The 24,153-nt window shown below is 57.1% G+C and overlaps 1 protein-coding gene across 2 annotated transcripts in view; it reads right to left on the bottom strand.

Annotated features, from left to right (window-relative positions):
- Positions 1-411: 411 nt before the first annotated feature.
- Positions 412-24,153, bottom strand: part of LMX1B (LIM homeobox transcription factor 1 beta) — an 81,407-nt gene continuing 57,665 nt past the window's right edge. The window contains exons 3-8 of one of the 2 annotated variants that reach the window (XM_074331028.1): positions 9,613-9,845; positions 7,627-7,808; positions 7,365-7,442; positions 7,148-7,214; positions 4,959-5,123; positions 412-4,664 (exon numbers count right to left, since the gene is read on the bottom strand). In XM_074331028.1, the coding sequence (XP_074187129.1) occupies positions 4,507-4,664; positions 4,959-5,123; positions 7,148-7,214; positions 7,365-7,442; positions 7,627-7,808; positions 9,613-9,845 (883 nt within the window). In that variant the 3' untranslated portion in view covers positions 412-4,506. The remainder of the gene's footprint in view (positions 4,665-4,958; positions 5,124-7,147; positions 7,215-7,364; positions 7,443-7,626; positions 7,809-9,612; positions 9,846-24,153) is intronic. The other variant, XM_074331029.1, reaches the window with a different exon arrangement.

The raw sequence follows: 24,153 nt of genomic DNA, 5'->3' as shown, positions 1-24,153 counted from the left end.
CTGTCACAAGCCCTCACTGCCCCTCAACTGAGCTTATCTCACACTGTTACTTCCTTGATGTAAGGACCACTGAAATCCCTGGTTTTCAGCCTGGCAGCTGACACTTAAGAGGCCCTTCACATTGGTTGGTTGAATGAATGAATGAACAAGTGTCGGGGAGTAGGATGGAGTAAGATGGGATGGATGTGTTTAAGGATTGAGGTGGTTCAGGGTTGGGATGGGAGGATGGGAGATGAAGATTATAGAATGAGACCAGAGAATGGGGTGGGCCAGACAAGGGACCCCAAGCGTTCCTCCTTGATCGGCTGTCCCTGGTGGTCACCAAGAAATCTGCTCCTAAGTCTAATGTAGGACTCGCTCAGGCCCAGCACAACCCCTCCCCCCAAGGAGAGGCACCACAGGCGTGTACAGGTTGGTTTATTTACAAATATACTGATGTCTCATTTTTTGTGGTTTCCATTTTCTGCTTTTGTGGGAAGAGGCGAAAGGTGAGAGTGGAGGGCAGGGTGGGGGTGGTGATGTGGTAAACGCTAATAAATAATTTAACAATGACAAGTTATTAAATAAAATGTGTCTGGGGATGGCGGGTAGGCAGTGAGTCTGTACAAGGAAAACAGAGGAATGGCCAGTGGCCCGGTCCCCACACCCAACTGGGCTGGGTTCCCTGGGGAACCCCAGTGGGGGGAAAGGGACACCAGCAAAGAGGCTCATTGGAGCCAAAGACTGGAGGAACTTTCTTGCTCCCCAGCCCCCCAGGCCGTGTGTGCCTGGGAGTGTGGGTCTGTGAGCCTCCGTGTACGACCGGGTGTGAGTGTGTGTGTCCATGTGCGTGCGTGTCAGCGTGAATCCCCTTCCCCACAGGGTGGACTGAGCCCCAGAGCTGTGGGTTCCCCCAGAGGGCAGGTGAGATCCTCACCCCAGGTGGTGCCCAGAGCTCAGGCTGGGGCCAGGCAGGGCGAGGCCAGTTCTCCCTCTCCAGAAGATGTGTATGTGTGTGAAGTAAGAGGGGCACCAACTCCAGGTGGGTGGGCGAGGAAGCTGAGCCCCCTAAAGGAGAAGAGGCTGCCCCAACCCTGGGCTGGAGGCCTGACCCTACTGGACCCCGCTCCTCTGGACATGGTGGACCCCTTCACCTCTGCCTCCTCCAGGAAGCCTCCCAAGATTTCCAGCCCACTTGCACTGACCCCTTCTCTTACAGGCTCTGCTGGACCCATGGCTTAACCCTTAGAACCACAGTGTCCCTCTGTCCATGGAGCAGGCAAGGCAGATGAGACTCTGGCTGGAGGCGCCAGCCTACCTTCTCATCCCTCCTCTGTCCCCTCTCATTCGCTGTTACCTGGGGCAGATTCCTTTCTCCTTCTGAGCCTCTACTTCCCCTGCCCGCCACTCACTTTCTGCCTCTTTCTCCAGAGACCAGACCCTTACTTCTCTACCCTCATGCTTTCCACCCCGGAAGGAGGATCCTGGCTACTCACTGCCCCCCAAGTCAAGGCTGCACTTCCTCCCATTACATGGGAAGAGCCTGCTCCTCTCAGCCCACCCCAGTGAGCTTGCTAGCACTGTGCTTCTGCTGGGTGACCCTGAATACTTGCCTCCCTTCTCTGGGCGTCGGGTTTCTCCTCTGAGAACTGGGTCCTCCATGAGGTCTGGGACAGAGTGTGTATTTCTCTCCTTCTAGGAGAGAGCCACTCAAGGGCAGGCCCTTTGTTCATCCGTGTCCGATGTGCATCCAGGGCTGGACAGAGTGAACATCAGTCTGGGAGAGCCTGGGGGAGGCTGGGGGCTGCAGGCCTCAGCAGACTCACTGAAGGGGTTACCTAGCCACAGCTGAGGGGGTGACTCGAGCATGACAAGCTCTTGGAGGTCCCTTCTGACTTTGACAATCTGTAGGTGATGAGCGTGGGCATCCCTGTACCAGCTCCTGGCAGGGGGCAATGTAGTGGCGAGGGCAGAGCCCGGGCTGGAGTCTGGGTTTGTGAGACCCTGGAGTGGCAAGAGTGACTGAGACAAATTAAGCCTCTGACCTGGAGGTTGTTCACCAGGGAGGATGAGGGGCTGGCATGGAGTCAGTCCCTGCTCGTAGCTCCAGCTCTGTCACTGACTGGCTGTGACTGGCTGGTCCCCTCCCCGCTCCTGGCCCAGATTTTGCAGCTGCAAAATGAGGGGCATGGAACAGATGACCCATTCCTGATGTTCCTTCCAACTTGAAGAGTCTGGGAGAGAAGGCCTGGTCTCCTGGAGACTGGGGCATCTACCCCTGCCCCTACCCCAAGTGCCCCACCGTGATTCAGACTGTGTGAGCGTGAAAGGAGAAAGGGGAGCACCTCTCAAGAAACCAGCATGGCTGCCTAAGGGACTTGGGTGGCCCAGGATCAAGAGATGGCACAGAAGGACTGAGGCTGCCGAACGACCGAGGACATCAGCTGAGATCCTTGTGGAAGTTCTGTGCGGAACAATTAGAACCCAGAAGGGCCAGGCTGGCTGCTCAGCCTGAGAGCTGGCACTGAGCCACGTCCCCCCTCTGACAAGTGCCCTGGTGAAGAGCAGGTTCGACCCCAGGAGCCAGGAGGGGTGGAGAGATTGGCCAGATCCCTCTGGAGGGACTGAAGTCTCCCCAGCGGACAGAGGAGCCAAACCACAGAGCAGGTTGCTGAACTTGGAGAATCCCAGTGAGGGCCAGGCAGAGGGGCCCAATGGCGGAGGGTCAGCCGTCGTCCCATTTGCTCAAAGGCAGACGGGCAGACCTCAGGGCTGCGAATTAGAATTCAAGGCAGGGCTGTGAGCACCTGGCCGAGAACAGTGACCTCCAGAACCCAGCGAGGGGTTACTGCGAGCAAGGCCCATCAGCCTGACCACACTTTCTCTTTGGCAGGGCTAGAGTTGAGCAGGTTGGGGGTGGGGGTTGGTATAGTGTATCTGGCTCCCAGCGGGGCACAAAACTGGGCTGGAAGTGCAGTTGGAATATCATCCAAGGAGGGCTGCTTAATGGGCCAGCACCAATCAGGGAGAGGCCCCGAGGGTCCACAGGCTTTAGGTGAGAGGCACAGAGCCAACACAGAGAGAGAAAGAGATGTGGCTTAGCTGTCACACATGTGTGTTCAGGGGATTCAGTTACAGAAGGGCCGGATGAGTTTCCAAGGTTATGTGGCCTAAACCATTCATTGGCTCTCAGGCCACAATAACAGAGGCAGGGCACCTATAGTGGGGGAGGTGATGGGCCTGCTCACTTTGGCTGGCTGATGTCAGTGGGATGATTGGGGTCTATCTGTTCCATACCTTTAGAAGGAAAACTGGAGCCAAGCTTGGGGTACAGTTTTAAGAGGAAGAACTGGAGAAACTGGAAAAGCCTGGCTTTGAAACATAAGGACCCAGGGCTGAAAATGATAGAGGTAAAATCAGCAGGGCCTGATGAAGTGGTGGGCTCCTTGTCACAGGAGGTATGCAAAAAGAGAGGCAGAGGGGGCTTGGGCAGGAGCCAAACATAAGATGGAGTATCAAGTGGGTGACTTATGAGGTCCCTTTCCACCTGGAGTTTATGCCATTTTGTCCAACTCTGCCTGGTTCTGGAGGCTCTATCTCTGCCCTTGGTGCTGGTTGGGTCTGGGACTGTCCTGCCTGTCCAGGGAGCCCCCATCTGGGCCGAGTCCACCTGCTTCATGCTTACCCCCTCCTCTCCCCTTCCTCTTCCTCTCCTATTGCTATAAAGAAGAGGGGGTCCTTCCTCTACCTGGCCTCTTTCCCTTCCTGACACGGCAGGGTTGCCCAGCAGAAGCCTCTGTCTCTTTCAGTGTCTCTACATCACTGTGTGCGTATCTGCATGAGTGTGCCATTGAGTGTGTGTGCCTCTGTCCCCTCGGGTCTGCCTGGGCTCCGTCTACCCTCCCCCATGACTGCCCCCCAGGGCAGAGCCGTGTGGGCCTGGCGCACCTGGTAGGCTCTTCCCCATTTCTGTGCCAGCCTCTGGCTGGGGGGGGGTAATCCTAGGCCAGTGCACCTGCCTACAGAGGTGGGGGAGGTGGGCGCCAGCACAGGGAACAGGTACACACGCTCCTCACAGGTTACAGGCACGGCGTACATCGTCCTAGGCATGCACGGGGGCCTGCCTGGGCCGAGGCCTGGGCCATGGAGGTCGGCTGGACACAGAGAGGACGTTTAAAAAAATAGAGAGAATTTCAGCTTCCCAAAAAGGAGATGAGGAGGGAGAAAGAGGTGATGGGGGCCAAGGTGGGGCTGGGAGGCGAGTGACTGTCCAAGAGCTCTGGGTCCCTGTGGTGACACGGTCTCTGAGGGCAGAACACAGCCCCCTGCCCAGGCTGTGCCTGTCTGCCTGTCTGGCTGTGCCCAGTGGGCACTTTAGCCAGGCCTGGCTGGCCGAGGGGAGGGCACCGTATGGCTGTCTGTAGAGTCTGTGCAGGCGGCAGGGCTGGAAGTGGCGAGGCTGGCCACCGTGGCCCTCAGTCCTACCCCAGGACCCTTGCCCAAGCGTCCGTACGGCCCAGCTGGCTCTCAGGAGGCGAAGTAGGAACTCTGCATGGAGTAGAGACGGTCAATGGGGTTCCCCACGCGGGCCTGCAGGGAGCCCACATCGGAGGAGCCGAGGAAGCAGTCACTGAGGCTGGTTAAGGAGGTATCACTGTCGATGTCGTGGAAGATGGAGTCGTTCCCTGGGGGGCAGAAGGGGCGTCAGTACCGGGGTGCGGGCTGGGGCTCCTGGGGGCCCCATCGGCCCTACAGGTTGTATGGCTGGAGGCAAGGGAGGGACAGGGTGACCTGCTGGCAGTGCCTGACCAGCGGGGTTGGGGGCCATGGAAGGGTCTCGAGGTGTCCCCTTCCTGTCAGGAGGAGGCACGTAGGCTGTGCTGGGCCTGGGGTGGGAGGTGGCTGTCATGGCCCCAGGCCTGCCAGGCCAGGCAGGGGCAGGGGTGGTGCTTGGGTGGGCAGGGGGTGGGGCGGCTTACCATAGGGGTTCATGTGGTCACCTGGCATTTGGGGTGGCGTGAGGCCCTGCTGGAAGGGGTCGCTGCTGCCGTAGGGGCTCTGCTCCATGGCCACGATCTGCTGCTGTGGTGGGGCCAGTGGCGTGTAGGAGGCCATCATGCCCTCCATGCGACTTGACAGGACCTCTGGGGGCAGAGCACACCTTTACCCACCGGCCCTGCCTGCCTGTCCCAGTAGCCCCCATTCATGTGCCCCAAGGGTCCCCACAGACCTCCCACACGCCCCCCAGTCCAGTCCCTCGGACCTTCCCTGGACTTCCCCAGGGACACCCCTCCCCCACCCCTGCCAGGGACCCCTGAGCCCAGTTATCTGGTCCTGCCCCCTTCCCCAGGCACACATTCCAGCTCATCTTCCAGAATCAGTTTATGGAAAGTCAGAGCCCTCCCTTCCCCACCTCCCCCCATCCTCCAAAGGCCCTGCCCTCTAGGAGGTCACACCCTCTGGGCTGACAGGCACCTAAGCAGGCAATAATGACTCAATGGGTGGATGCATTGAGCACCCTACATCAAGGTGGGCCCACACCCAGGCCAAAAGGACCCAGAAAGGCTTCCTGGAGGAAGGGGCTCCCACCCCCGTGTGATTTCAAGAACCAGGAGGGGTTCAACAGGCCAGCGCAGGGGGCAGCTTGCCCCAGCAGAGGCAGGGAGGAGAGAAACTGCCCAGTGGGAGCAGGGAGTCCAGTCTGTGGGGCCGGAGAGGCCAGGTGTGGGGAGACACGAGAGATGGTGTGTGGGGGCTGAGCTGAGTGGGGGTCCCCCTGAGGCTGTAGGAAACCAGGGGAGGGTCTTAGCCAGAAGGAGCTGGGAAGGTGGAGGAAGAGACAGGACAGGTGGGAGGAGGAAGTTAGACAGAGGCGCTGCGGTCCAACTAGGAGCCTGAGGGACATGGACGGGGAGACACGCAGGACTTGGCCACAGAGTGGATGAAGTACGTGTGGGACAGGAAGGGTCAGAAGTGAATCTTGGGCTTCTGGCGTGGCAGTGGGTGTGCAGTGGTAACATTTGCTGCGACCAGGTCGGGGAGAAGCAGCGGGTGCTGCCTGCACACGGCAGCAGGGGCAGCGGTGCGGAGTACAGGATGACTGTGACGAGCTCAAGGGGACCGGGGACATTTTAAGGGTGACAACTCGGGAGCTGGCTGGCAGACCTGACACACTGGCTGCAGCCTTAGGAAGCTGGGCTGTCTTGGGTGAGGGGGCAAAGGGAGGAGAGAGGAAGAACCAGCCTCCGAGGCCATGACCTTGAAGCCCTGGGTTGGGCCTGGGACACTGGCCTGGCCCCCAGAGTCCTGCGTAGAAGGTTCCTAGAGCCCCTGTCTCACCTGGGAGCAGGCAGCTCTGGGGCCCCACCCCACTTCAGCACTCCCAAAGAGTTCCCTGTGCCCTCCCTTCCAGACTTCGAAGGCTCAATGTCCCCACGAGGCCTGGGAGGCCAGCCCTGGCCCAAGATGTGGAAACAGCATTTTAGCAAAGCCCATTGTTGGGGGGAGCCTGGGCCCTGCCCCTTAAACTGCCCCTCACCATCCAGCAGGAGCCTACCCTGACTCCCTAACAGCCTGCAAACTTTCTCTGGCGATTTCTCTGGAGACTTCCTCTGGATTCTATTGTGGGCAGCGGTCAAAAGTACCACTTAGTTGCCGCACCCATGGGGCTGAAGCCTGGCTTGCCCCTTACTAGCTGAGTGATCAGGACAGGTCCCTTAGTCTCACTGAGCCTCAGTCTCCTCATCACTGAAATGGGACATTTCCTCATGGGGATCTGTGAGAATCAAATGAGAGCGAGGGTGTCGAATGGTGAGACCACTGACTGGACACGGTGGCGGTGAGTAGATGATTGCAGTACACTGTTCATTCTGGAAAATCTGCCACCCCTCCCGGCCGCCCGCCCTGCCATCTCTCCTTCTGTGTCCTGTGCTACCGCCTCTCTACTTGATTGATCTTAAATGGTTCCAAAGCATTAGTTTCCTGAGCTCTAGCTGACTTGGTTGGAGGTTTCTTAGGAGTCTTGTTATGAGAGGCTGAGCCGGGCGCCCTGGCCCTGTCTCACCTTGGCCCCGGCCCCGCCCCGCCCCCGGCCCCGCCCTGTCTCACCTTGGCCCCTCCCCGGCCCCGGCCCCGGCCCCGCCCTGGCCCTGGCCCCGCCCTGTCTCACCTTGGCCCAGCCGCTGGGAGTTCTGCTGCTCTTGCTGTTGCTGGTGCCGCCGCGCCAACTTCTTCATCTGCAGAAGACACGGTTCATGCCAGTCCCCATCCCTTGCCCCTTCCCCGGCCCCCATTCATTCCCTGCCCCACCCACATCAGGCCCTCTGTCTTCTGCCTGTACCCCCTACCCTACTCCTGTCCAGTGGGGCTGGCAGGTGGCCTCTCACCTTTGCTCTTTGGTTCTGAAACCAGACCTGGACCACACGCACACTGAGGCCCGTCTCTGCTGCCAGCGTCTCTCGGACCTGCCGGGGGAGAGGAAGACAGGTCAGGCCCCTGGGGAGGGGACGGAGCAGCTGGGACTCGGGGGAATTGACAGATGGGTGGGGAGGTGGAGGGACAACCCCATGCTCAGCAAGGGTGGAAGGCGTGGTGTCTGGAAAGGCAGTGGGTGTGGGTCAGCCCCGCCCCACTCCAGCAGCCTCTCACCTTTCGGCAGGGCTTGGAGGAGACCTCAAAGGAGGCCTTGAAAGCTCGTCGCTGCTGCGTGGTGAGGATGGTCCGGGGTCTCTTGGGCCTCCGTGGGTCCTTGCCGTCATCCCCGCTGCCCTTGCTCTGGCTGCCCTGCCCCTTGGCCGGCTTCATGTCCCCATCCTCGTCCTCACTCTTTACTGTGGGAGATACAACCAGCCTGTCAGCCTTGGACCCTCAGGCAATCTGCTGCCTGCCTGATAGGCTCTCACCACCTCCCACCAATGCCTGCCATGGTTGGCCTTTGGCACCCTGGAGACCCCAGCCCAGAATGACACCCTTCGAGAAAATCAGTTCCCACTTCACTAGCCCAGTGCCAGCTGGGCACCAGGGCCCAGAGAGCCTTCTTCCTTGAAGCTCCAGGGACTATGAATGGATAGGCCAAGCCCACACTCCAGACGTTCTCACACAGGAGTGTTCGTGACCATCACACACACACATGCACACTCACCCACCGGCACCTGCACAGGCAGCTCACAGGTATATTCACACACACACTCAGGTGCGTGCTCACAGGTAGGATGCCCAGGCATGCACACACCTGAACAGGCACACACACACGTGCACACAGAAGCATGTGTATTCACCCAGGGACACACCACACATACCATGTACAGCTGGCCACTTCCATGCCCCAGAGTTGTGGTCTCAGAGATGCCAGCCCCAGATGGACAGAATAGCCTCCCCCAACCATGTGCCTCCCACTGCCTCTGCATCTGAACTGGTCTCCTTTCTCCAGGCCCGTCTTCCTCCGAGGATGAAGCTGTCTCCTCCCTCTGAGCCCGCTCCCTACACCTGATGGCACCTGGCCAGCCTCTGCTCTCCCACAGGAATCCAGGCAGCCATTGCCCCGGAATGGACGGAGGGACAGATGGATGGGAACTCACTACCTCCACCAGGGCCCTGGCAGTAACAAAGCCCTTCTGCTGGGCAGATGCTGTGACTGCAGGCTCTGGGTCATTCCAAGGGCCCACACAGACTAGGCCATCTTCTCTCCACACTCCCTACTCAGTCTCCCCACTACCCCAGGAATGACCAGGCGCCAGCCATCTGCCTGGCTTTTCCGGGCTGGGCCTGCCCTTCCTGCCAGGAGAGCTCCAAACTATGGTCCTTTGGGGGTCAGAGCCGCGTAAAGAGGCGCCTTCACCCTGGGAAATGGGGTCTTTCCCTCCATCACAGAGGGCCTCAGGCCCCCACCCAGCTGGGAAACAATAGCTCAGGGCTGCTGCTCCCCACTGCTGAAGGCTTTGGGGGGGTCCAAAGGCAAGAGGACACATCAGGTCCCTGCTTGCCAGATATCAGCAGCCTACAGACCTGGTGCTGGCAGAGACCCCATGGTGCTGTGCCGGGGGCGGGGGGGGGGGGGTCAAGGCAAGGATAAGAGAGGGTAAGGGTGCTGGGCCCGAGATCAGGGTGTGTGTGCACATGTCAAACCACAGTACATGTGAGCATGTGGGAGACGCATGTACGAGTATGGCCATATGCATCCGTGCTTACTGCGTGTGCGTGCGCTTGCATGTGTGTGTGTGCGCACACCTGGCTGTGAGCTTTTGCCTGCTGGGCATGTGAGCACATCCCCATGCTCAGGACTATAGCACATCTATGTCCATGTGCTATAGTCCTGAGCATGGGGACCCACATGTGCATTTTATGTGCTCGTGCGTGTGTGCATTTGTGATCACACGCATGTACACATGTGCACAGGTCTGTGTGGCAGCATCCACAGGCTGCATTTGTGTGCCTGTGAGGCTGTGCGCACATGAGGGTCCACGTGCCCCTGCACGTGTGCACGTGTGTATGCGAACAATCAGTGCACACACGCCTTCGGGTGTGGGGGCGCGGCCTGTGCAGCTCCGGTCCTGGGGCACAGCACGCGTCTCTGGCAGCACCCCGCCCAGCCAGCCGCCCTCCGGCCGCCCGACCCCCAGCTCCAGCCGGGCTCACCGGAGTCAGACTCGTCGGGGCTCACGGAGCTGAGCAGGTCCTTCTCCTTCTCGTAGTCGCCCTTGCACAGCAGCTGGCCCTCCTTGAGTACAAACTCGTCGCCCTTGCGTAGCTGCCGCTCACACACGCAGCAGCAGAAGCAGCCCAGGTGGTACACGCACTCCAGCGCCCGCATCACAAACTCGGTAGGGGCGATCTTCTCCATGCAGCCGCTGCACTTGGCCGCGAAGAGCCTGCAGGTGCACCGCGTGGGCATATTAGCTGGGCTCAGAGGCCGCCGCTTAGCGAGAGCCCCTCCCTCCCGCCACCCTGACTCTCCAGCCCAAGTGGGAGAGGCCCTCCCTGGGCACAGAGCCAGACAGGGGAGGGTCGTGTAGCCCTATTCTTCTGGTGGCCTCAGGGTGAGCTCTGGGCATCCTGCCCAGAGATGCCCTCTCTTTGGTGCGTCAATTCAGGGCCCTTCCCGCTCAGAGACACAGTGGCCACTAGAGGGCAGAGTGCAGGGTCAGCTTCAGCCTTCCCCCAGAACTAGGTCGGCCCCTGCCCTGAGGGGAAGGGCAAGCAGCCCACAGGTCTATTCACCTTCATTCCAAGACCCCCTATGCCTCCTCCCTGCTCCTCCTTCACCCCCACATCCAACCGACCCCACCCTGTTCAACCTACCACCCAGCCTGGGCCCCTCCTCTCCTGCCTGAGTGGCTGTCCCAGTCCCCTCCCTGGGCTCCTGGCCCCTCCAACCATCTCACTCACCCTCCAGGACAGCCAGAGAGATCTGTTTACAACACACACCTGATCATGCTGCTTCCCTATTCCAGACTCTTCCATGGCTCCCTAGTACCCTTGGGAGAACATCCAGGTTCCCGAGTCTGGCACTCAATGCCCTTCACGATCCTGCCTCTCTTCTCACCCACTCTGTTTCCCCAGGCTGTGCCCTACGGGTCAGCCTGCACTTTCTCTAGAGCGTCATCACACTAGCCTTTCCACATGTTCTTTCTGTGGCCCTGGGCTTGGCTGACACCTATTCTCCCTCATTTCAGCTGAGGCATGTCCAACATGAAGAGATGTGCTTACTGAGCATGCCAGCCGCTGTCCTTAGCACGCTGCCGGCAGAAACACATTTAACCCGTGCAACTGCCCTATGAGACAGGAATGAATATTAATCCCATTTCAGAGATTAGGAAATTGAGGTGCTGAGAGGCGGAGCCACTTGCTCAGTCACATGGGTAGTAAATGGAGCTGACCCTGAGCCTGGACCTAATCCAGTCCCTCCATGACAAAGTGGAGCCACCCTCCCTCTCTGGAGACAAAGCCGGGTGGGGGGCTCTGCGCCTTCGGCCAGCATGTACAGAAGGTTCTGAGCAGCACAGCCCCTCCTCTGCCCACACTACTGTCCGATCCTCCCGGTCCCCATCGCTGTCACGTGCCCTGCTCTGTGGGAACTCAGCCTCAACAACACTTTGATGGAAAAAATTATGAAGAATCAAATTATTGCTGCTGGGAGGGAATTAAAACCATTTTTCATTCCCCGCGTTCCCGGGCCACGTCTGCGGGCGCCACCTTGGGAGCGCTGCACACATCCCATCCCTCTTTATGGCCCGCCATCACAGGCACAGATTACAGCTGCAATTCTCTACTAATCGGTTCTGGAACAGAAACAGCCATAAATGCGAGGCATTCGGCCTGCCTCCCTTCCCGGGGCTGCCATCAGCACCGCCCACGACTAGCTGGTGGGGTGCAGCGGACAGGGCCAATCCGAGTGCTGCCTACTCCCCTGGTACAGGCCAGGGCACTCAAATTGGGGGCATCCCCAGCAACCTCTGTCACCCAACTATTCTACCCAGCAGGCTCCTACTTATCCTGCGAAGCCCAACTCCAACGCCACTTCCTCTGGGAAGCCTTCTTCGATGCCCCAGTCTGGGGGAGGTGGCTTCCTCTATGCTCACCTGACTCTCTCTGGCCTCAGTTCCCTCTCCTATAAAATGAGGGTGCCAACAGGACCTCCCTCAAAGGAGTCAGTGATTCTGAGCATGTAACTCGTTGAGTAGGGATCACATCAGAGTGACAGCAGGTGCCCCGTCAGCTCCCAATCTGCAGGGATTCCACAAGGCAGGAGGCCTCCGTGAGTGTGGGCATTGGCTGAGGCTCGGGCCAGGCTGTCTGCTGCAGGCAGACAGGACCCTACCATCAGCCCACACCATGCCTGACTGCAAAGGGAACCTGAGCTGGATTCTGGCTCCGATTTGGCCCCTTGGCTAGATACCTTTGTTCAGGGTACAACCTACCCAACTGTCCATGGCAACCTCAGGCAGAGCCCCCTGCCCCCCATCCAACTTTGCCAAGGGGCTAGGGAAGGAGCCAGGGTTGCAGAACCCGCTGCCCTGCTCCCCTCACTGCCCCTCTGTCTCCTTCCCAGGCTCTACCTCCTGACAGTGGGGCCCCTTAGCTCTGCAGGCTGGGCTCCGTGCCCATGAGTGGACAGGCACTGGCCACATCTCTGTGCCAGCATGGCAGGGCCAGGGTCTCAGGGGGTCAGCACACCCTGGGTGGCTCCCCAGAGGAGGTCGTCGTAGGCTGGGGGAGGGGCAGCAGGGCGGGTGACCCGCATTTGCAGGCGCTGCCACTGTGCAGGCTGCATTCAGAACAGCCGTGCTAATGCCTTGGCAGCAGGGGGTCGATTGCTACTTTCTCCAAACTCATCAACACAATCTATTATTAATACTTCTCCAAAGGCTCAGTGCCGCCATTACGGAGGCAGCGCCAGTCACTCGGGGCATCATCTGTTATCTAGATTGCAAAAACTCGAGAAATAAAACAAACCGCACACACTTTATAAACGGAATGTGCCATCCCTTTGGTCTCCGAGCTTTTCTCTTCCCAATAAAACATCAGGGGGGACGCATGAAATACTCGCTCCCAATTATGGGGTGCCTTTGTCTACCATGCAGGGGTGAGCTGCTGTGTGCGTGGGAGGGGTTGGGGCACCAACAGTGGGGTCGCTCCTCTCTGTGAGCCCCCACTCCGTCTCTCAGTCCCTCCCACCATGGAGGGCTTGGTGGAAGCAGCCATTGAGAAACAGGCCTAGCCACAGGCAGGTGGCATTGGCATCAGATGGACTCAGGTTCAATGCCTGATGCCACACTTCTGGCTGGTGACTGGGCAAGTAGTTTCCTCCCTCTGAGCCTCAACTTACTTATCTATATAATGGGCTCAACAACACAGCCTACTTCTCAGTGTGCAGTGAGGTGTCAGTACAAAGTGGTGAGCACAGAGGGAGTGGTCAGTGGGCTGGGGCAGGTTTCATAAGGCCAGGAGCAGCGTTTCCAGGAATGCTGCAAAGCCTGACCAGAGAGGCAGAACTGCACAGTGGGCTGGGATGAAAGGCTCCAAGCTGGCCCGCTGTCTTTCCCCTCCTGCCCCAGCGGCTCTGGAGCCTGCTGTGAGAGGCCCTGAACAGCACCACAGTCAGTGGATTTGGAGCCCAGGTCTTCATCTCAAGCCTCACTCAGCCACTCACTGACTTTGTGGCCTTGGGCAAGTCAGAGTCTCAGTTGCCTCATCTGCAAGATGGGGACAATAGTCCCCATTCCCCAGAGCTGTGCTGGGGATTCCAGATATGTGTGTCCCTGCTGCCCGCACTGGCGCTGGGAGGGGGGATGGAGCGGGCCCTGAGGTCAGGGCATGGTGGGGGGCCATGGGGAGGCTGTGGCTTCTCTGCTAGCTGCCTGCCCTCTGGGTGCCAATCGCTCCGCCCCAGTCCAGAAACTCCAAATCTAGAGGGAGGCTTTGTGACCACATTACAAGCATGTAGGCTTGCTGGTAACCCACACAACCCTACTCCCCCATTTTTCATGTAAACTGCCAACCCTTTCCTCATGCTCTGCTACTGCCTAGATCATCATCCCCTCACGCCCAACCTCTGCCTCGAAAATACCTGCTGATTTGGAAGGATCTGGCTTGGGTGTCCCTTCCTCCAGGAAGCCCCCTGCCCTTCTCCTCTCCATTCTTAAATAGATGCCTCCCTCTCTGAGTTCCCTATCCTCACGGCCCCCTCCACACAGTAGCACTTAGACTAAGGACTCCACTTTACATATTTCCACGTCCACCTTCCCCTTGGTCACCTCTGTATCTTCGGTGTTGAGCACAAGACCACACACACATCAAGATGAGCACTAAATGTTTGTTGAATGAATACTAAACCAACCCATACCGTCCTGCTCTGCCTGAAGCAGGGCAAGGCAGTCCCCACCCCAGCCTGGTCTGGTGGGAGCCCTGTCCACCTGCCCTAGGGAGACAGTGCTGCCTGGGAGGGGAGCAGTAGGTGTGGGACCGTGGGAGGGATGGGAAGCTGGAGCAGGCAGACTGGGGTTCCATCCTGGCTCCATAACTTTTTCACTGTGTGACTTTGGTCAGGACATTTAACATCTTTGCATCTCAATTTCTTCATCTGTAAAATGGGACTGACGGTACCTACCTACAGTGCCGAGGGCACACCACAAGCACTAGTGTCTGCCCTTCTTTTGTCACCCTTGCTGGAGTCTGCGGCATTCCTGGGAGGAACCACCCAGGAATGACACTCGGTTTTCAGGCCCCAACCATGCCTCCCTCTCATGATCACCCTGGGTCCTAGGTCGGTCCTTCTGGCTTCTGTCTGGTCTAAGCTGGACCGAGCACTCCTGGCTCAATTCTCTGTCTCATTAACATTACTGAGCACAGATAAAGCTCACTTATCACCTACATGTACCACCTCATAAATCCTGAACCCTAAAAGGAAGATGCTGTTTCCCTCACATCGAGGTGCAGAGGGCGGGTTCCTCATTCAAGGTCACAGGGCAGCATCGTCCTAGACTCCCTCCCTGCTGTGTGTCCAAGTGTGCTTCCCTGTCAATAACCTTGCTTTGCCCTCTGAGCACCACGCCCATGTCTGTCTGCCCTCAGGGATCTAAACATCCTGGGGCAGGGGCCTGATTCAACCTGAGTTCTCATTACTCAGCATAAGCCTGGTACCCAGTAGGTATGGCTGAGCGTTGGGTTTTTCTTAAACCAAACAGAACATCTCTCCCTCACAAACACCCTCTCCACTCCCCCCACCCCCAACACTGTGATTGTGGAGCAAGTAGTTCCCTTTTTAGGGGTGTCCTTCCTTTGAAAAGTCCCAGGCTATGAGATCACATCTCCATCTCACTTGAGTGTTTGTTGGTTTATTTGTTTAATGCTCAATTTACAAAACACATCAAGGAATAAACAAAACCTTGCAACCAACTTTTTCTGGAGTATTTGAACATGGATTACAAATCTGATTAATTCATTTCTCTAAAACCACTGACAACTGCAGAGATGACAACTTCCTAGCACTGGAACCTTACACAAGTCCCTTCTCCTCTCTGAGCCTCAGTGTCCCCATCTGTCCAATGGGGATAACAGCCAGGCCCATGAGATGGGCTAAATAAGTGGGGATCATGGTCGCTGTCATCATCTCTCTAGGTCTTCCAGCACCTGTTCACGGTCCTTGCTGAGTGGGAGCTTCTCTGCTTCCTCCTCACTGCATTGCCATTCCCACACCCCATCACCGCATTTTACAGTTTATATAGCCCCTCGCTGGGTTCTCAGTCCAAGAGAGCCCATCAATTTCAGGATAAGCCCAAACATCCAATTGTGGCACTCAAGGCCCCCCTACACCCCTGTCACACCTGGCCTCAGGGCCTCTGCTACAGTTGCCATGCTTCTCATTGCTCCTTGAACAAAGCAAGGCTCTTCCTGCCTCCTTGGCACTTAAAATTCCATCTGCCTTCAAGGCTTGTCTTCTCTCTCTTCCTTTGCTTCTTGTTTAGACTCTTTTTCATTTTTCAAGACCCCATTCAAGTGTCACCTCCCCTGGAAAGTCTTCGCTGATGCCCACAGACCCAGATATGTGTATGTCTGAAGCCCCCACTGCCCTAGAAATCAGGAACTGGGTCTAATTTACTCTCACCTCCCTGGGCTCTGGCATTGAGGAGGTGGTTAATGAGTGTTTGTTAAATGAATGACCAACCTTGTGAGAAACGGAATAAGCAGCCAGGTAGGACAAGAGAATATTGGCTACTCTGCTTTGTGGGGGTGGGGAGGGCAGGGTGGGGGAGAGGGGAGGTCTGAGAACGCCACCAAGTGGCAAGATAAATGAACTCACCCTCTGCTGTCCTCTCCCGTCACAACTATACAACCTGGAGTGCAGTGTCCTAACTTTTTATCAGCGAAGCTCTCTGCGTGCCTGTTGATCTGGGGGTCCTGCAGAAAAACCCCAACAGCACCCTACTACACAGGGAAAGCCCGAGGATGCCATGTTGGTATTAAATGACTCCCCTGACCATAGGTGATTGGGCCAGGCCTGAACACTTGACTCAAGGTGGGCCATTCAGACCCCCTGTCCTGTGTCCCTTCCTTCTCCTGCTCATTCAGGAGCTCTTTGTCGGCCCTCCCCCCCATCCTCAGAGGTGTGGCTTTCCACTTCTGCGGCACCAGCTGCGTGGCCTTGGCTCAGCCACATCCCTTCTGTGACCCTCAGTTTCCGCTTCTGTAAAATGTGGGTGTTGATCCCTCCCTCATCTGGTGATTGAGAACCTGGTGAGTTTTAACCTGTGTGAGAAGGTCTAGCCCAGTGCCTGGCACAGAGGGCATCTTGGCTGGTGTGTGCTTCCTCTTCCTCCCCAGTCTCTCACCATGGTGCCTGGTATAGGCTCTGGAACCTTCCCTTCCTCACCTCTAATTTAAATCTGAAGCCCCTGATCACATTGTTGGGTCTGTGCTCTCCCTATCTACCTGTCTGTCTGTCTGTACCTTTGAGGTCTGGGCTTCTCTGTCAGACCCTCACGGGGCCCTACTGGGGACCAGGCAGATTCTGAGCCTTGTTTCCTTTAGGGCCTCTCCAGGCCCAAGTGCCACAGTCTCTGGAAACACTCCCTCCATGGGGACCACCAGGCGTGGTGCCTGGAACTGAAGCCCCCTGTCCCCACTGGCTACACCTTCTCACAGTCACCCAGCAAACCCCCATGGAAGCTGGCTCTGAGTCAGGCTCTTGCAAGATGCTTGGGGAACTGAAAGAACCCCAACAAAATGCACATAAGCCATCAAAAACATGCTTGGAGAACAGAATCAGACCAAATCTCGTCCCACAGAGCTGGCAGAGCATGATGTGCTTTGATGGGTGATGCTCTGCAAGCTGGGGGGCACAGAAAGGTCAACCTAGAGGACAGCGGGGGACTTCCTAGAAGAGGTAGCATGACACACAGTTAGGAACCTGCTGCTGGAGGCGGAAGGAATGGTCAGGGGTCTGAGTTCCAGCTCTGCCGCTTAGGAGCTGTCTGACCCCCGGGCAAGCCAACCCCACTTTCTGAACCTGTTTTCCCATCTGAAAACTGGGGACCACAACCCCCACTTCTAGGAGTCACGCTAATGTGTTTACCCCTCTCTGTGCCAAGCGCCCTTCACCAGCTGGTGGGAGGGATCCCGGGGTGGAAGGGTCTCACGCAGAGTCGTCAGGCCCGGCCCGACAGTACGTGCTCAGTATGGCGGTGGCCTTATCATTGCCCCGGGCCTGTGACGCCTGTGATGACGCCTGTGACGATGAACTGGCGCTCAGGGAGCCCAGGGGACAGGTCGCTGGACACTCTTGGGGGTCCAGCTGCTGCTGCTAGAATGGGCCTGTCACTTGTGGCAGCTGAGGGGGGAAAGCACGCGGAATGAGCGCTTGGTCTCTTCCCTCCCCAGCTCGTTGACATCTCCCCCACGTGCCTGCCGCGTCCTTATCATTCCGGGCGTAGCTGTTTTTTATTTTGAGACAAAAAGGGGCCTGTTGATGGGGATCCAACTCAAACCAGCTGCAAACATCTGCTTTGATGCGGCGGCGGTGGCGGCGGCGGCGGCGGCAGCGGCAGGAGCCGCAGGCGGGGGCCCCGGTGCGCGCGTCAATCACGCGGCTGGAATGCGCGGCGTGGCCGGGCGCTCGGACCAGCGGCCGCCAGCGCGCGGGCCTCGCAGGGCCTCTCCGCAGCCTCGTCGCGCCGCCGGGGCCGCGCCTGCCGCGAGGGCTGCCCTGGTGCTTCCTGCGGGGCGCAGACCCAGCTGTGCGGGGCCGCTGGTTCCTCGGCCCTTTGATCAGGACCGGGGCGCCATCGGGAGCCCACAGCAGGGGCTGGAGGTCACGGGCCAAGGCCAGGGAGGGACGGGCACAGCCGGGAGCCTGGGATACACGCATTCGGTGATTCCACACGTATTTATTTAGCGGCTACTAATGTGCCAGGCACTGCCTGGTGGCTGGCGACAAAACAGGGAGCCAGTTCTGTCAGGACAGTCCCTCCCAAACCTCCCGCTTCCTTCCGTTCTATTGGACCAGGGCACAGGCAACAAATACATACATCAGTAGCATACAGCGTACAACAGACGGCGACAATGTGATGGGGAAGAACTGTGGCAGAAAAGAGTGATGGGGGTGGCAGGGGTTTTACAAAGGGCAGTCAGAGGCTCACTGAGATACCTGGGGAAAGAGATTCACCGCTCGCCACAGAGGGACGGCAAGTGCAAAGGCCCAGAGGCTTGAGTGTATCTGCGGTGTCGGAGAAATGACAAGGAGTTCCACGGGGCTGGAGAAGAGACGAAAGGTGAGTGGCAGGGGAGGGGGCACATCACGTGGGCTTTGACTCAAGGGAGGGCTTTGAGCAAAGGGGGGATATGATCCAGCTGACATTTAACTGGCTTCAGCAGGCACTGTGTGGGGGTGAAGTGAGGGAGCAGGGAGATGCGCTGGGAGGTGCTGTCAATAATCCAGGCAGAAGAGGATGCAGGCTCAGACAGGTGAGAGCAGGGGAGGTGCTGCGAAGTAGTTGGATGCAGTTTGAAGGTAGACCTGGATGGGGAGGATGTGAGGATGGAGGCACGGGTGAGTCCAAGATCAGGGACCTGAGCAACCAGAGGAATGGAGCTGCCACTAAATTAAATGTAGGGGGGGAGGGGCGGGGCCGGGGGAGGATCGGGAGTGCAGCTCTGGACAGGTTCCATCTGAGCTGCCTTCTAACAGCCATGTGACTGCGTCCAGGGGGCCGCTGTGTCTACGGGTCTGGAGTTCAGAGAGGCCCATGCTCGAGATACTGCTGGGAGCTGCCAGGAGAGACACACACATGCAGTGTCCTACCGAGGGAGTTGCTACGGGCACACGGCTTGCTGCACCTTTGGGGCTCTGATCCTTGGAGTTGTTGAGACAAGACCCAGACTCTGCCCAAGAGTCTCTTTTCCATTTGGAGATACTGGGGCTTCTTTGGGGACCGGACCTCTCCTGGTGACATCAGGAAGAGACAGTGGCCCAGAGCAGGTGGAAGGTGGAGGGTCACATCCCTCTGGCTGGCCTCCCACCTGCCCTCCAGACAGCAAACAGTGCAGGAAAGCCTGGGCAGAGAGGCCTGGGAGCATCAGTGAGCTCTGGGCCAGGCTGGAGCTGAGGGCTTTACTCGCAACAACGTTCCATTAACCCTTGGGTTGAACTCGTCCCTCTTTTTTCTGCCCTTCATTGGCGAATTCAATTCATGGGAAGACTAATTTATTCATTCGTCCACCTAACATTCATTAAGCACCTACTATGACCCAGGCCTTATGCTGGGCTCACAGTAGGAGCCTTCTCCTCCTACCTGCTCATCAACCCCCTCTGAGTGGATCCCAGGTGCCCTTCCCCCACTCTCACTGAGTCACCACTTCCTAGCTGCCAAATCCAGCAGCCATTATTATTGTTATTATTACTTACTGAGATTTATTGAGTGTTTCCTACATACCAGGCCCTGTGCCTTATTTGCACACAGACTCCTCCCCTGTAAGAACCTTGAGAGGTAGGCACTGTCACTGTCTTTTCACGAGAGAGGAAAGTGGTGCTGGAGAGGGTAACAACCCCTCAGTGTCAGAGCTGGGATTGAAGCTGGGGGAGGGCAGAGCGGCCTCTGGAGCTCCTGCTCACGCTCCCTGCCTCGCTGCCCGGTTTCCCGGACTGCCCTGTACTTGAAGCCCTCTCCTGCCTCAGCCTCCTCCGCACACAATGCTTGGAATGACTCTGCACTTGCTCCCTCAGCTCAGAGCTGCTGGGCCTGTGACCTGGTGGTCTGCAGCTGGGGGTGCCAAGGTTACAGAGGTGAGGGGCTGATAACACAGGTGGGATGTGAGAAAGCCCACACCACCAGATGTAGAGGCTTTGGATTTCTGTCCAGGGTCTTGTGTGGCCAGAATAGGGCTGAGGGATCAGGGCAGGGCCTGAGCTGGTGCAAACTTGGCCAGGTGGCGGGCTGGGCTGGGCTCAGGGAAAACTTCCCTGAGAAGGGTCTATAAAGAGTGCAAAGGATTGAATGGGGGAAGTGGTCAGGCTGGGTTGGGAACAGGAGTGTGTCTGATTCCAGAGTCTGGGCTCTGTCTAGGGGCAGAGAAGCAGAGAGATGATTCTTGGAGGGAGAGTTCGAAAAAAGCAAAGGCATGAAGAAAATGGAGGCCGTCTGCAGGGTTAAGGAGACAGTGGGTCGCTCAGGTTGGAGCACAGGTGAGAAAGCAGAAGCATCAGGCTGGAGGCCTTGAATGTTGGGCTAAAGAGGACAGATCAGGCTTCTTTTGTTCCCATCTACTCATCCATCCATCCGTCTATCCACCCACTCACACAGCCACTCCAGCCATCTATCCATCCATTCACCCACTCACCGAGCCGGCTAGCCCGCCAGCCAGACAGCCACACACACACATCCACGCACCCACACACCCATGCATTCATCCATCCATTCAACACATACTTAGGCACTCGCCCTGTGCCAAATCTTATGCCACACTTCCTCCTCTTGAAAGCAGAAACTGCCTTTTAAGGTTTTCACTATAAGACTAGTTGATTCTGTAAGCATTTACCAAAAACCCACCATGACCAAGCACTGTGCTAGAAGATGAGGAATCAGTGGGGAACAAGACCCAGGGTCACTTCCCCTCCTGGTGTAAGGAACAAAGAGGTCTCAGAGGGAGAAATCTGGGGCACCACTGGAGAGCCTAGCAGCTGACCGAGCTGACATTCTGGCCCCATCGTTCTGACCCCAAGGAATTTGGACTCCCAGTACATAGACCACAACATTTTAATTAGGGTTGTAACAATATTGATAAACTTCCTTTGATCAAGTGTTTTCTGGAACAAACTCCATTAAGGCAATCTAATTTTTTGATCAATTTTCTTTCTAGTATAGTTAAATAATTTACGGCTTTTTCCATTTTCATTTTTATTTTACTAAAATTATTTTCATTAAGATAAATTATTTTCCATGAAAAACTTCAATAAAGGTTGGCTCTACATTCAGGTTTGTGCTCATATTGCATCTCACTGATTATCAAGACTTGACTCTTCCCTTAATTTGTAGGTTAATTTGTAGCCAATGACACATTTTACCATGGATAGTTTCATTGTTATCAGTTGTATCTTGTACTGGTTAATTTACCAAGTTAAATTTCCCCCCAGGCTCAGGTAGGGTGGTTTTCAATGTTATCAACAAAATGACTAATGTTTATGATCACCAATTTACCAGGCAGCCAATGAAAACATGCTCAACGTCAAAACCATACACACTAAGTGTGCTCCTTCTCGCCCTTCGGCCTTCAGCCTTTGGAGACTCAAAGAGAGTGACCCCTCCACTTACACCTCCTTCTCCTGGTTAAACCCTCCAGATTCTGGTGGCTGTTTCTCCACACTCATATCACAAGTCTGAGTTGGTCCAAACAGCCCTTAAAATAAAGCGTGGCACCCAGCAACTCAGTCCTCCAGTGGCAAGAAGAGCCATCTCCTCCCTTATTCCCCACCCTATACTCCTCTTGATGCATCCAGAGATAACATTAACTTTGTTAGCCTACTCACTGAGGGCCTCACTGCCCAGTCTCTCTCTTGAGATTTGGATTAATCCCCCCCACACACACACACCTGTGTTCCTGCTGTTACGTTTTTGAACCCCACCCTGGCATACATTCCTACTAAATGTCAAACTCACAGGAACCTGCTCAGAGCTTCACGCATACGGGCCTCACCAATGCCTCATGACAACCCTGGGAGGTAGCAGTCTCTTCCTTCTGCAGGTCACCCAGCTGGTGAGGTAGGGCCAGGGCCCCGTGCCAGGTCAGCACTGCCTGGTAACCACTATGCTCTCCTGCCTTCCTGGAGGTTGGGAAGGTGGTTGGACAGGGGCGCAAACGCCCTAGCAGTTTGGGAGCCTGAGACCTGCTCCCAGTCAGCGGCCTGGCTGACTTTTTGCCTGGACACAACCATTAGTTCAGTGCGTGAGCAGAACACGTCCCCCAGTGGAGGGGCCTGAGATGAACCTGAGAAGTGGTTCCTGAGAGGAGCAGGACTCAGTGCTGGTGCGAGGCCGGAGGGGACATTCTGGTGGAGGAACCCTTGCAGGTGTGGCTGGCATTTATTTCATTTCCTATCCACAACCGGACCGTCCCTTTGCTAGGTAGTAAGAAGAGGCTCTGGGAGACCACCTACCTGGGTCTCTGCTCTCAGGGTCCAGCCGGCTGGGGGCGGGCGAGGGCGAACGGGGCGGGTCAGGGCCGGACGCCCGGGCTGGGCACCGCAGCGCACCGCGACTCACGGGGCCCCGCCGCCTGCCGGTCCGTTTAGTGGGTAACTGATCGCCCCGCGCCCCGCCCCAGCCGCCCGCCGCCCGCCGGAGCCGCTTAATCACCGCCCGCCCGGCCGCATTAGCATAGTAATGGCCTTTAAATTGAGCCTCTTTGTTTTTTAATTAAGCTCCCAGCAGGTACAGAGAAGAGCGATTATTGAGGAAGCTGCCAGCGCTAATCGCCCGCAGTCATTTGACAATTAAAAAGCGCCTGGCTTTAACCCTTTCCCCGCGCCCGCAGCAGTTCCCCCAGCATTTATCCAGCGCCGACTGTGTACGCGCCTTCCCGGGGAGATCCGCGGACCGCGCACCTAGCAACTCGGAGAGGGCCTGCCAACGCCTCCATTTTGCTGAGGAGCAAACTGAGGCGCAGAGAGGGAAGGTAACTTGCTCAAGGCACACAGGTTGGGCGTGGAGGAGCCGGGATTGGCAGACCGGTTGCTAGCGACATCCAACTGTCTGGGCTTTGCGCCTCGCATTGCTCTCTGCTTGGAGCACCGCCCACCTTGTGAGTCCGGCAAAATCCTCGTGCTTCAAGGCCCAGGTGGGCACCTCCCAACCCCCATGGCAACAGCCCCCTCAGAATTCCCAGGGCATCCTCTTTCCCCGTTAGTTCCTTCATTCCCCAAATACTGATGGGGTGCTTTCTGTGTGCCATGCACAGTGCTGGGCTCTGAAGACAGCGGTGCGCAAGCCAGAAGTGGGCTCTGTCCTGCCCACATGGACCGACGTGCCGAGAAGGCAGCAGGTGAATTGGACGAGTGGGGCAATTGCTCCTTACCCAGCTCCGGCTGGGGTGGGGGGTTGGGGGGTGGGAAAGGCCACTTTCCTGAAGACAGAGGTCTGGGCTGAGACTGGGCAAAAGGAGGGTGCTCAGCTCCGAGAGGTCAGGAAGCGATGGAGAGGCCAGGCAGCAGAGGAAACAGTGAGCGCAAAGGCCTGCAGACGGGGCGCCAATCACCCTATGGAGGGTGTGGGGGGGGCTTGGGGAGGGTGCTGGTGGGAGGAGCTTGGAACAGGAGGAGGCTGGGGAGTCACAGGCGCCAGTCTGAGTGTGCAAGAGTCTTACAGACTTTAAAATTTTGGTATTTTAAAAATAATTGAATTTCTTTTTGAATAGATACTGATTTAATATTCAGATGCCAAGGGTGTTCCCTTCTGTCTCCTCCCCCCATTCCCTAGGTTCCAGGTCCCCTCCCCAGAGGCAACCAAAGTCTCCCATCTGAGCCTCCTCCCACGATCCCTATGAAATACGTGCACACGCTGGTGTGTATCCATTCCCTGCCCCCTGACTTTTTTTTTTTTTGCAATGAGAGTTTGGGGGGTTTTGTCCACATTTTTTTAATGCAAATGATAATTTACAAACTGTTCTTGCATCACCTTCTTCCCCCCTCCCACCTGCGTAACTGTGGGAGAGGACTCCCCGTCTTGGCCTGGAGCATCCAGCTGCCTGCACTTTATTGTATGCGCAAACCCTCATTTATTTAACCCATGCCCTGTTGATGGCCTTGTGGCCACTTTAAATGGGGGAGTGGCTTGCGCGATTTACAATTTGAAAAGATCATTTTGGCTGCAGAGCAGGGACCCAGGGTGTGGGGAGCACAGATGGGGCAGCAGGTGACCAGCTAAGAGGATCACTGTTGTTACCCTGCAGGTGAGAGGAGCAGGAGTGGGAGAAGGGGGGGTGTTATCTGAGAGCCCTGTGGGCTGTTAAATGGACTGGGCTCTGGCGGATGGGAGAGCAGTGATGAGATGGGACACATGACGGTGGATGGGGCCACTTGGAGACACCAGGTGCACAGTCATTCTGGTCTCACTGCACTGAGGGCCAGAGCAGCTCTGATTCATCAGTGGCTGCAGGATTTCCCCCCAAGTCAGGCTGTTGGGATCTGAGCCC

This window comes from Rhinolophus sinicus, linkage group LG04 (assembly GCF_036562045.2).
Source record: "Rhinolophus sinicus isolate RSC01 linkage group LG04, ASM3656204v1, whole genome shotgun sequence".
NCBI classification, from domain to species: Eukaryota; Metazoa; Chordata; class Mammalia; order Chiroptera; family Rhinolophidae; genus Rhinolophus; species Rhinolophus sinicus.
This window is presented reverse-complemented; position numbering and strand designations above follow the sequence as displayed.